Source organism: Dendrobium catenatum, unplaced genomic scaffold (assembly GCF_001605985.2).
Source record: "Dendrobium catenatum unplaced genomic scaffold, ASM160598v2 fragScaff_scaffold_801, whole genome shotgun sequence".
Lineage (NCBI taxonomy): Eukaryota > Viridiplantae > Streptophyta > Magnoliopsida > Asparagales > Orchidaceae > Dendrobium > Dendrobium catenatum.
In genome coordinates this window covers 52,010-65,025 of record NW_021319263.1, presented here as the reverse complement: position 1 = coordinate 65,025, position 13,016 = coordinate 52,010, and the positions used below count along the sequence as shown (strand labels likewise).

Below are 13,016 nucleotides of genomic sequence, written 5' to 3'. Positions count from 1 at the left end.
TTTTTTTTTTTTTTTTTTTTCACATCTATAAATTGAGATATGCAACAGAAGATTTTAATCAGACCATTACCTCTTGAATGCTTCTGAAGAAAGATCACATAATAAATTCCTTCTTCTTCTTCTTCCTTTTAAGCTTCCCTGCAACCATACCATGGAGGAAGAACTTCGCCCGTGTAAGCGTTTTTCTTCGCTACTACTAGCTGAGCAAACCATGCAGCGTCTCTTAGCTGATGGAGCTGCATTCTCAACTCCAGTTTCACGAAGAAGTGCAAACTACCAGCCAAGCTTATGGGATGACAACTATATTCAGTCGCTACCTGATGGCTCTCTGGTAACAGTGACAGCTTTATGTTCAGATAGCTTTTGTTCTAGTCTACTTTCGTTTATGAATTCTTTTATTGGGGAAATTTGGGGCCAAAGCCCTTTGTTTCTAAATTTTATTACTAAGATTTTATTTTTAACTACTTTCTAAAATAAATTTCTAGTATAAAATTTTTAATTTTCAATAAAATTTTGTACCAAAAAGCTCGTTTATGAAGTAATAAAAAGTTTTCCTAAAAGCTAGTTTGACATCATTGAGTAAAAAATTGCCTCTACTCTTTTAGAACCTTATACTCATCTCAAATCCATTCATAGGACACCTTGCTTTATATAACCTTCTATTTCAAGGGTTGGTTCACCTTATTCTTAGTTATCATATTATTACTTATATAATGCACTATGGTAAGTTCTTTAATGCTTCTTACTTTTCTCTATATTATTATTGCTCACATTCTTCATTATGTTTGAGATTCCCTTCACCACGACCTTAATTATATGGCTATATCACCACTTATATGTATTGCATATTATGATGTTGATTTGGTTGGTGATCCTTCCTAATAAAAATCATTCACAATGATTTGTTTTTTGCTAAGTGTCTCATTAATTTTTTAAGCAATAAGAAACAAATATGGGTTGCTTGTTTTCTTACTGAAGATCAAAGTATTGCCCTTGTTGACACATTAATTGGTTACTTTGATTTTTACCTTATAATTTCTTAGGAACACACAATTGACATCTTCATCGATTCATATCCTTCCAACCCATTTTAAAAAATTTTATGTTTACGAAACCCAAGTTTACATTTTTTTTTCTTCAAAGAGTTTGTGAGAGAATTATTTACATATATCACAACAAGCCTAAATATGTAGAACATGATTTTCTATTATGTGGACTCTAAAAATTTGGCCCCAACCTCAGCCCGCTCGATTGTTTTGCTTTTCTTCGGCGAGAGAGTTTTAACTGAATTAAGTTCCAGGGTAAATTTTGGAAGGCATATGGGTTTGTAGATAAGATACTACCCACAGATTTCGCCCTCATTTTGCGAGGACTTTATAATATGAGTTATGGTTTCCTATAGACACAAGCCCTTATAGTTAATTACCCCTCTCAATCACGAGAGATAACTTTCGATTAAGACTAGTCGTCAATCAGATACGTAGATGATACGTGTTATCTTGCATACAATAGCAGCATATGTTTGGAATTGAGAATTTGGAAAGCTTTGATATTTAGAAAATTGATATTTAAAACAGAAATTGCACCATCTTGCACTTAAAAACGAATGTTGGGGGAATGGATGATGGACCCGATTAAGATCCCATGGTTCCGTCGTCCTGGGCCATCGTGATCCCTGGTCTACTTAGTCAAAGGAGGTAGTCGACCCAAGGCAACCTTGTAGACCTGGGATGGATATTTGCCTAAGGGGATAAATTTGAATCTACCTTAGCTGACAGAGGGCTTTGTGCCCTATCGATCATATCCTATTGATTTATATCTCAAGAATTTGATGTCAATAAGAAACATATTGGCTCTAGCCATAACAGGTATTTTGTAGTGCCATTTGGTAGCAAAATCACTCGGTTAAGAGGGCCCCGGGTCATAACCATTTATCATGCATGTGGTGCCATTTGGCGGCAAAACAATCAGTTAGAGAACACGTACTACGTCCTTACTAGCAGGAAATTATTTGAGAATGATTCCTAGTAATGTTTTCGACTAAGAATTTGGCTCTTTGTGAGCTGAAGTAGTTTTCATTTTGTCCACCCTGACAAATTATTACGAAGGGTAGATGGATTTGCTTTAAGTGATTGGTGATTGGATTTCAATTTTAAATATCTTAGAGTTTTGGGATTTTTTTTGTGAAATTTAGACTTTGGGTGGTCTTTTGAAATATTTGAAATTAACCCCTCCGATTGAGATATACATTCAACACGGTCATCATCGGGGTGTTTGAGGACATTTTTCTTGAACCTTGTCGACCCTATCAACTTTTTGATAGGGGATCGTGTTTCTTAGGCTTTATGCTTATGTTAGTGAATTCTCAGTGTTATAGGCCTTCAAGGCCTAATATGAATGTATTAAAATAAATACATCAGTCGTCACAACTGTGTATTTGTTTGAAGGTTCAAACCCTATCGACTCCTATTGATCTGTACAGAAGGATCGGGTTTGAACTTGAAGTCACTTATCGATGCGCGTAGCATCCCTAGATGTCACATGTGTATTTATAACATGCTCGTCAGGGCCCATGCTGGTGTTTGGGGGCATTTTGTAATTATTTGTTGAACCTTATCTACTCCTATTATTTAAGAGGATCGGGTTCAGATTTATTGACCCGCGCAGCATCCCTAGACATCACGTGTGTGCTAATAACACGCTCGTAGGAGCCCATGCAGGTATTATGATTGCTTTTACCCTTTTAATGTACCTATGTGTATACAAACTACGGTAAATGTGTGGGGGTACTTTGAAATTATTTATAGAGGCCTTATGTCTTCTTGCATAGAAGTTGTGGATCCGATGGCGTTTTAGTCTTGATGTTATGAGACATCTCCTCATCTTAATGTTGATTCCCCCTTTCTCGTTCACCAGGGAGGTTCTTCTGGACTTTAAAGTCCGCTGCTTTGAAAAGAATTCATTTTGAGATCATCAGTGTAATGGACTTATTATTTTCGGTGTTTGTAGATATCAGAATTGTTTTCTTATTGAGTATAGGATTAAGAAAAAATTTTGAAACACCGAGAAATTTAGTTTGAATTTGCTCAAACATCTCATCTATTCTGCCAGGGGGTGTCCTTTTTCATACATTAGGTTGCCCATGTACCCGACATACTTGTAGATCTTAATCACCATTATCGTAGGTGATATCTGTGCTTGTGACTACAGTGGTTCGTTGCACCTACGATGTATCCATTGTTGTTATCCACAAGTGATTTGTACTCATTTGCAAGGACCCGTTGTATCCGTAACAAGCTCCTAGGTGTATTCGTAGAAGAGCCATTTATATCAGTACCATATCTACCTTTCACCAATCTCAGGTGGTTTTGAATGATTGTACTTGTTTGTAGGGACGGGCTTCAGCTACTTAATGCCGGTATTGCCATCTTAATCTACAGGCATATGTAGGGATTGTCGTAGGAGTCTGTTATGCTTGTATTACGTCTACCTTTGTCATTCACAACTTATTTGCAGCGACGGGTCCTCTGCTATTGATCTTCAGTATCGCCTCTTTCAATCAACATGCGTCGTTGCTTATGTTAGAGAACCCAATAGCGTACATGAGAAATTTGTAACTCTTTGTCTTCAAAGATGATTTGCTATACTCACGATGAATTTAATATCATATCTCTCAAAACTTCATTCTAAATGGGATGATCATTACATAAGAGAAATTCCATGTTAAAGCACAAGCATCTTTATTTGCTTGCATGAGGTTTGAATGATTTCTTCTCATTATCATTTGCATTGAAATAAAAAAAATTCTTTTAACATCTTGAAATTCTTTGTTGATCATTTATTTCAAATCAAGCTTCAAGTTAATGTTATTTGGTCCAAATCAGGTTCAAGTGTTCAATCCGGTTCAAGTTCATATGTCCCTTGTGGTCCGACTCAAGTACTCGCTTGAGTTCAAATGTTCAAAATTATGCTCAAGTTCATGGTTCATTTCAATGTTCAAATCAATGTGCAAGTCCAGTGCGTATACACTATGTCACATTTAGGTCCAAGTTCCACTTGATTTTTGAATCAAATGAGATTTAAGGTACAAGTTCATGTTTGAGTCAAATGTGTTCAATCAAGTCCAGTAATAATAATAATAATAATAATAAATCCTTTATGGTTGTCCAAATTTTTGCTCATTTATTTGAATTTGAGTTCTCTTGTAGTTTGATTTAATCAAGTTCAAATTATGTTCAAAAGTCCACAAGTCTACTGTTTGTTCTCATTTGACTCAAAGTTCTCTTTTGAGTTCAAATCAGGCCCGATTGCAGCAGCATATTCACCCGAAAACAACGAAAAACTAGGCCTCCTGCCACGCTAGAGAAAAGCGTGTACGGTAGGTGCCCTCGTACGAGGACACCGCGGCCGTGAAATCTTTATCCCCACCATGCCAGAGAAAGGCGTGTATGGGTCTTCGGTACCTGTTGCAAAAGAGAAGCAGTTTTTCCCCGAGAGCAGGTACTTATGAATATCCCGTTCTCGCTGTAGGCACCGCATCAGGTTCCCATCCCACCACGGTAGAGAAAAGTGTGCATGAGCGGTTTGCCGGCTCGACACGAACATCGAGAACAGAATTTTGGACCCAAGGGGTCGCTCACCTACCTCGTCGTAGGTGTCGCGCCGGGTTCCCTTCCCACCATGCTAGAGAAAAGCTTGTATGGGCGGTTTGCCGACCCGACACGAATGTCGAGGTAGGAGGGCATGAAAATTGAGACAACATTTATTATTTTTTGTTTTTTTAATAATAGCATTGCACTAGAATTGTTGTCAATGATAACAATTGCTAACAACATGAGCAACAATAATTATTATTTAAATTAATGATATAATAATAGTAACATAAAGCTAATAATACACCTCTATGTACTAAATGAATGAAGCTAAATAAAACTTAAAACATGAACTTTTGTAATATGTTACTTGACCTATATGTTTGAGCTGTAGGAGTTGGAAGAAAAGAGCTCAGGAGGTGGATGTGGGCTGATTTGGGATGAGTGGGCTTAGTGGACCCCTGTTTTTTTTATTGCTATAAGTGAAACTTGGGTTACAATGAGATGGGCTGAACTGCTAGTGGACTTTGGATTGTGAGAAAATGGGATTATATGGGCTGCAACTGTAGTGTAGAAGTTGTTTTGTGGAGGAGCGTGAAGCTATTTTGTAGTGTAGTGTTTTGTTTTATAAAGTACAGTCACATGGCTACAAGAAATGTCAGGAATCTCATTAGTGTAGCAGAGAAAGAGTAAATGAAATTAATGATAAAAAAAAATTCTTTGCTGCTACTCTTTGACTTCGACCGGAGAGATTATTAGGTGCGGAGTGCAGACGGGAAGAATCGTCCGCAACAAGTATTGAGTACCTAGTGTATCGAGTGCTACTCAGTACTTATCCGGACCGTGCACAGAATCTTGTTGTCGTCAAGCAGCCTTTGGATATTAGTTTGTGAACTGGGTGTAGGAATTGTAATGGGGCTGAGGATTGTTATAAGAAGGTTTGAAAGGCTATAGGTTGGGTTTAGTTAGAAATGGAGGACTAAGGTTCTGTGATGGATAGAAGAAGACGAACTGGCTTTAGGTTCGAAAGTATGGACCGCTGATCTGGGCAGAGATTTGGTACAGGTAAGTAATCATTTTAAGCAATTTATTTTTTCTTTTTGTAAGGTGAAGGTCAACTTATTAGTATTGTTCTCCTTTATTAGATTAATTATTCTCATATTTGCTTTCCCTTCATTTTCTCTGCAATGATTTATATAAGCATGAATATGCTTGCATAATTACATAAGAAAATAAATATCAATTATACTCTTTTTTTTCTTTTCTAACATAGAGATTTTTTTTTTTTTTTTTTTTTTTTTTTTTTAATATTTTTTTTTTGCGCTTGTACATACTATATATTAGCTTATATAGTTGTGATTTTTTTCTTCTTAAAAGTATTTATTAACTATAAATGATGATCATTATTTATATATCACAGGATGCAACACAAGTTAATTTATGGGAGAAGTTGAAAGAGGAGGTGAGACATTTGATTGATCAGAATAAGCAAAATGATACTATCGAGCTACTTGAGTATGTCAATACTTTGTGCCAGCTTGGGATTTCATATCATTTTGAGAGTGAGATAAAAAATGTGCTTACTTTCATAGCTTCATCAATGGAAAGCTTAAGCAATATATTAAAAAATAGTCTTCATGGCTCAGCTTTACTCTTTAGGCTTCTCAGAGAATATGGCATTAAGGCACTAAATACAAGGCAAGTATATCCTTCGATCAAATTGCATATAAATATTACTTTAAAAGTTGAACTTTATCTTTTTCGGTTAATGTTCATTAGTTTTAATGATGACACATTCTTTTATGGCATTTTAATAAAACAACAATATTAATATTGAGAGTTTTATTTTCTATCATTGATATAATCATTAACTTTTGAACTTATGTGTAACTAATAGTTATTCAATGTTGTAGAGAAGATTTCCTGGTTAGGAGCTTCAAAAATGAGAATGGGAGCTTCAAAGTTCATATTGTGAATGATGTAAAGGGAATGCTAAGCCTTTACGAGGCTTCTTATCTTAGTGTTGAGGGAGAGGATGACCTAGATGAAGCAATGGAATTCACAACTAAACATTTAAGTAATTATCTTAAGGAACCTTCTCTTATCCATCCCTCGTTAGTGGAACAAATAAGTCATGCCTTACATCTCCCTTTGCATTGGAGAATGCCAACGTTGCATACGATGTGGTTCATTGATACTTATGAGAAGCAAGAGAACACAAATTATAGCTTGTTTGAGTTTGCTAAACTAGATTTCAACATGGTGCAAAGCATCTATAAGAAGGAAGTTAAGGAGATGTCCAGGTACGTAATTTAAGAAGTTTTTCATACTATATATATATATATAACCTTTCTAATAGAAATTTTTTGCATGTTAGTTGGTGGAGGAGTATTGGTCTTGCTGGTGATGAGTTTAGTTTTGCAAGAGACAGATTGATGGAGAATTATTTTTGGGCTATGGGATGTGCTTTGGAGCCACATTTTTGGAGATGTAGGAAGGAGATTACCAAATTAGTTTCTATAATTACAACAATTGATGATATTTATGATACCTATGGTTCAATAGAAGAGCTTGTGCTCTTTACAAATGCCGTTGATGAGTAAGGAATCTATAAATTATAAAAATTTATATAGCCCTTTCTTTTTTATTTGTAAAAAATACAAAATTAAGTACAATAAATAAATACTTTTTGGAAAAGAAAGTTTATGAGAAAAAACATCAAATATTTTGTTCTCTATTTCAATCAAATTTTATCAATTATAATGAATTCTTACAGTAAAAATGCCATCAATAATAACACAAATTAATTTTATTTAATGATTTATAATTTGTATATCTCAGATGGAAAATCATTGAGATCCAATCACTTCCAAATTGTATGAGGAAAGCATTGCTGACACTTATCAATACTATGAATGAGATAGCATTTGCATTTTCAAAAGAAAAAGGATTAGACATTCTTCCACAACTAAAACGACCAGTAAGTAGTTCTTACATCACATGCTATTTTTCAAAAATTTGTATATTATTTGTAATGCAATATTCTCTATACTTATTGATGTAGTGGGGATATCAATGCAAAGCATATTTAGTGGAGGCAATATGGTATAATACAAGATACATTCCCACCCTAAACGAGTACATGGAAAATGCATGGCTTTCAATTGGTACTGCTTTGGTGCTAACTGTTGCATATTTATTAAGTGAAGACTTAACCAAAGAAGCTCTAAATAGTCTTGAGTTATACTTTGATGTTACTCGTTACTCATGTATGATTACTCGTCTATACGATGACTTGGGAACATCTAAGGTATGTCAAAGTATGTTACTCATCTATTTATATTCATAACATGCATCATTACCTAACATATAATCAATAAGATATACTATTTTAATTTTTGGCTTTTTGATATAGGATGAGCTTCAAAGGGGTGACGTACCAAAATCAATTCAATGTTACATGAATGAGACAAATGTTTTAGAATTTGTTGCACGGGACCATATAAGACAATTAATCAAAAAATATTGGAAATTATTGAATGGTGAATATTTTTCTAATTTCAACTTGGAGGAGTCTTTCAAACGATATGCACTAAATTTACCTCGAATGACACAGTGCATATATGAATATGGAGATGGGTATGGAAAGCCTGATCATGAAACTTGGGATAGAATCCTCTCTTCACTAATTAAGCCCATTCCACTATGAATTAGATGTTCTAATATGCTTTCCTGAATTTTGTATTTGATATGAATTGTTGAAGCTTCGTGATGTTATTTATCACAAACATTCATGTGATGGTATGTTGTTGTTTCTTTTATTTCAAAATTGTTGAAGCTCATTGTTTCTTTTACTTCTTCCTCCAAAATACCATTCAAGAAAGCTGACTTTACATCTAATTGATGAATCTGCCATCTATTCATAGCTGCAATAGAAAAAATTAATCTGACTGTATTAAATCTGTCAACCGGTGCATAAACCTCTTCATAATCTATCCCATGCATCTACTTGTACCCTTTGACTACAAGTCTAGCCTTGAATTTGTTTATACCTCCTTCAACATTTTTCTTCACTTTATACACCCACTTGACACCAATGGATTTTTGATCTTCGGGAAGTGAGGTCAAACTCCATGTGTCATTTCTCTCAATAGCATCAATCTCCACTTTCCTGACATCCATCCATCTCTTATCTGCAATTGCTTCATTAAAACTTAAGGGCTCTTCATATACATATAAAGAAAATTGAAACAACCCCTTATTATAATTTGTGGTGTCATATATCTCCTGCAGGTTTCATGTCTTCACCTTTTCCATACCATTAATAGTTGATTCTCCCAATCTCATCGTAGTGTGCAGTGGTGTTTGTTGTTCTACATCATCAATAATTTTTTCTAAATTTCTCACAATTGTGACATCCTCCACGTTGCCTTTTTCAAGCCAATCCCAAGCTAAGTTCTCTTCAAATCTCATATCCCTACTCACTACCACTTTCTTTGTTGTAGGATTATATAGTTTATAGGCTTTGGACATTTCATTGTATCCCACAAACACGCACTTCTCATATTTTTCATCCAACTTCTTTCTCTTTCGATCAGGTACATGAACATAAGAAATGCTCCCAAAAACTCTCAAGTGATCAACAATAGGCTTATGGCCGCTCCAAATTTCAAAAGGGGTTTGAGATGGATTACTTTTTGATATTGCTCTATTCAAAAAATAAACAGCACAAGACACAGCTTATGCCCAAAGTAGATTGGGCACTTGCCTCTCCTTCAACATACTCCTAGCCAATCCCATAATGGTTCTATTCAACCTCTCAACTACCCTATTTTTTTGTGATGTGTATCTAGTTGTTAACTGATGGCGTATCCCATTCTCCATCAAATAATATTGTATATCATGACTAACATATTCTCCATCTCTATCACTCCTCAACATCTTAATGAAATGGCTACTCTCCTTCTGCACAAGTGCTTTGAATATTTTTAGATATTCAAATACTTGTGACTTTTCTTTTAGAAAATACACTCAAACCTTTCTGCTATAATCATCAATAAATGTGAGAAAATAAAAATTACCTCCAATAGAAGTAGTGTGCATCGGTCCACATAAATTTGAATGAATAAGCTCTAATTGCTTCAAGGCTCTTTATGATTTTCTAACTGAAAATGGTTCATTTCTCTGCTTTCCTGCAACACATGCTTCACAGATCTTGTCTTGAACTGCAATATGTGGAAGCCCATCAACTATATTCTTCTGGCTCATATAAGAAAGTGTCTTGGAACTCAAGTGACCAAATCTACAATGCCATAATCTTAAATGATTTTCTATGGAAGTTTTCAAAAAATCATTTAAACTACAAATCATCTTCATGGGATACATTTTATTTGGAGTCACCTTCACCTTAGAAATCAAAAATTCATGCTTGTCTTTAATGGTACAAGTGTCAAAACAAAATATTAGCACATATCCCTTTTGATTTAGTTGCCCAACACTAAGCAAATTATGCTTAAGATTTGGAACATAGAAGACATCTGATATCTTCTTTTCTCCCTTCCTTGTTTGCACCAAAATGTCACATTTTCCTTTCAAAAATAATTTATTTTCATCTCCTGTACGTACTTCACTTTGGATTGAGTTATCCAAAGTAACAAACAATCTGCTATTGCCAGTCATGTGATTACTACAACCACTATCAATAAACCATACATCTACTGAATCACCAAACACCTTACTATGTGTAGGAAACATCGTGTTTTCACCTTTCTCACTTCCTTTTCTTGCACCATATCTGCATTTTCCACCTCATTCTCCTATCTCTTCCAACAAAAATGTTAAATGTGTCCATACCTTTTACAATAGTGGCATTTGATATTGGCAAGGTTGCTTCTTCCTCTACCTCTGAAACCATGTCCACGACCACGTGAACCTTCTCCATCACCATGGGTTCCATCTTGAACTTCACCTCCATCACTTTGTGTAGATTCTCCTCTACCAGTACGACCTCTTCTTCTAGTAACAAAGAGCCTTTTCCTCAACCAAAAGAGCCTCTTCCTCTATCAAAACCTCTTCAATGGCTACCTCTGAAATTCCCACGCAATGACACATGAGTTTGGAATGCTTCCTCAAGTGGTGTCAAATCATATTGCTTCATTCTTAATTCATGTGACTGAAGATATCCAAGCAACCCTTCAATAGACATTTTCTCTATATTTTTTGCCTCTTCTATGGCTTCCACTGTGGCTTCAAATTTTCTGATCAAGCTTCGTATAATCTTCTCAATAACCATTTTATCTTTCATAAATTCTCCATTCAACTTCAATTGATTAACAATGATAATTACCCGATTAAAATATTCTTCCACACTTTTCGACTCCTTCATCTTTAACATATCAAATTGGCTTCGTAGGGTTTGTAAACATACCATTTTCACTTTCTCATCTCCTTTGTAAGAAGCATGTAGTGTATCCCAAGCCTCCTTCACGGTCTTCACCATAGAGAACCGCTCAAAAATAATTTTATCTACTGCTTAATAGATGAAGAAAAGAGCCTTCTGATCCTTCTTCCGATTTTCTTTCAATTCTTGAAGAAGTCTTTGATTCAAATCTCTCTCAACTTCGGGCTCATGAAGACTGCTCTCTACAATCTCCTACAATTCTTGAGATTGATATAACACTCGCTTTTGAATACTCCATCGATTATAGTTCTTCCCCGTGAACTTGGGCAACTGAGGTTGCAAATTATTGTTGTTTGAACTCGCTACCATTCTCCAACTAGGCTTTGATACCAATGATGGAACCAAAAACAGAACAAATAAAAATTAAAAAAAATTATGTTCACTGAATGTTTCACGAGTTAAAGAAGAAAAAACAGAGAGCACACACTAAATTGTCTTTCACCGGAAAACCAAAACTTAAAGCAACCCTTCACACACTTTCACGAGAAAAAAAATGGTGCTTGCTCTCTATATTTTTTTTATCTATGAAAGTGTGTGAAGGGCTGCTCTAAGTTTTGGTTTTCCGGTGAAAGACAATTTAGTGTGTGCTCTATGTTTTTTCTTCTTTAACCCGTGAAACATTCAGTGAATATAATTTTTGTTATTTTTCTTTGTTCTATTTTTGCTTCCATCAATTCAGTCGCTACCTGATGGCTCTCTGGTAAGAGTGACAGCTTTAAAATTTTCTTCTTCTTCTTCTTCTTCATCTTCTTCTTCTTCTTCTTCTAGGAGTGTGTGTTTGGTGTAGGCTTTAAAATCTTTTCATTATCAAAGTATTGAAGATCTAAATCTATTCATGTATGATACATAATTAAATTTATCATTACTTTAAAGTTGATAGAGAGAAAAAGAGAGAAAAAATAAAGAGAGGAAGAAAGAGATAAACCCTAAATAAAGAGAGCAAGAGAGTGAGAGAAAGAGAGTGATGTAGAGAAAGAAGGAGAGAGAGAGAGAGAGAGAGAGAGAGAGAGAGAGAGAGAGAGAAGTTAAGAGAAAGATATGCATCACTTTTAGATTATAATGCTAATTAAAATAAAAAATTTCTTGATATGTATCACTTTTTGATTATATCAATATAGTTGAATTGATTCTCCAATAGGGTATATTCTAAAAATGCTTTCTTTCTCTAATTATGATTATTACAAAATTTAGAAGCTTAGATTTTGCTAACATATGTGATTAAATACTTTTGGGTATCATACAATTCTCAACTATATATTTTCTTATCAGAAGTATCATTATTTCTTCTGGATATATGATTTCACTACAGAAAAATGCGTCATTATCGTCGAACTTACCGACGGACATTTTCCTTCGATAATATTGGCACCATTACTGGCGGATGATTTACCAGTAAATTAACGGGGCAATATCCGGCAGAATACCACCGTAATATTACAGGAGCACAGTTTGCTAGCATTTCATTGAATTTTCTTAGTTAACCAGCGCATTCTCCGTCTGTAATTACTGGCGGACGTATCAGCGTATCGTGCGCTACTTACTTAAACTAGACAAACTATTTCTGTCGGTTGGGCCGCCGGTTGTTCATTTCCGACATATTTAGTTTATTACCGGCAGATTATGCCCGCCGGCAATGACGCATTTTCCTGTAGTTTTTGCTAGCATGAACATTTTCTCACTAAGGGTGTATGATCTATCTTAGGCTATTTTTCAAAACATTGATTGAAAATATTAACCTATATGAAAGTAGTTGGGATAAATCAACCAAGAATGTTTGACATATCCGAGATTGTTTGTCAAAGCATTATGCAATGATGTTAATCTGTATGGAAGAGATCGAGATAAATCCATTAAGAATGTTTAACCTATCCGAAGATGTTTTCGAAAGAGTTGTTTGGTGCCATTAACTTGTATGGAAGAGGTCGAGATAAATTCTTTAATGATGTTTTACCTATGCAAAGTTG

The 13,016-nt window shown here is 34.9% G+C and overlaps 1 protein-coding gene across 1 annotated transcript; it reads left to right on the top strand.

The window, feature by feature from the left end:
* Positions 1-133: 133 nt before the first annotated feature.
* Positions 134-8,446, top strand: LOC110114334 (terpene synthase 10; the record flags this gene model as incomplete). The annotated part of the gene is given in 7 exon segments (XM_020847186.2): positions 134-331; positions 6,013-6,290; positions 6,506-6,895; positions 6,970-7,191; positions 7,434-7,572; positions 7,657-7,902; positions 8,008-8,446. Coding segments are annotated over 7 exon segments (1,749 nt in total). The 3' UTR covers positions 8,302-8,446.
* Between the last annotated feature and the right edge of the window lie 4,570 nt (positions 8,447-13,016).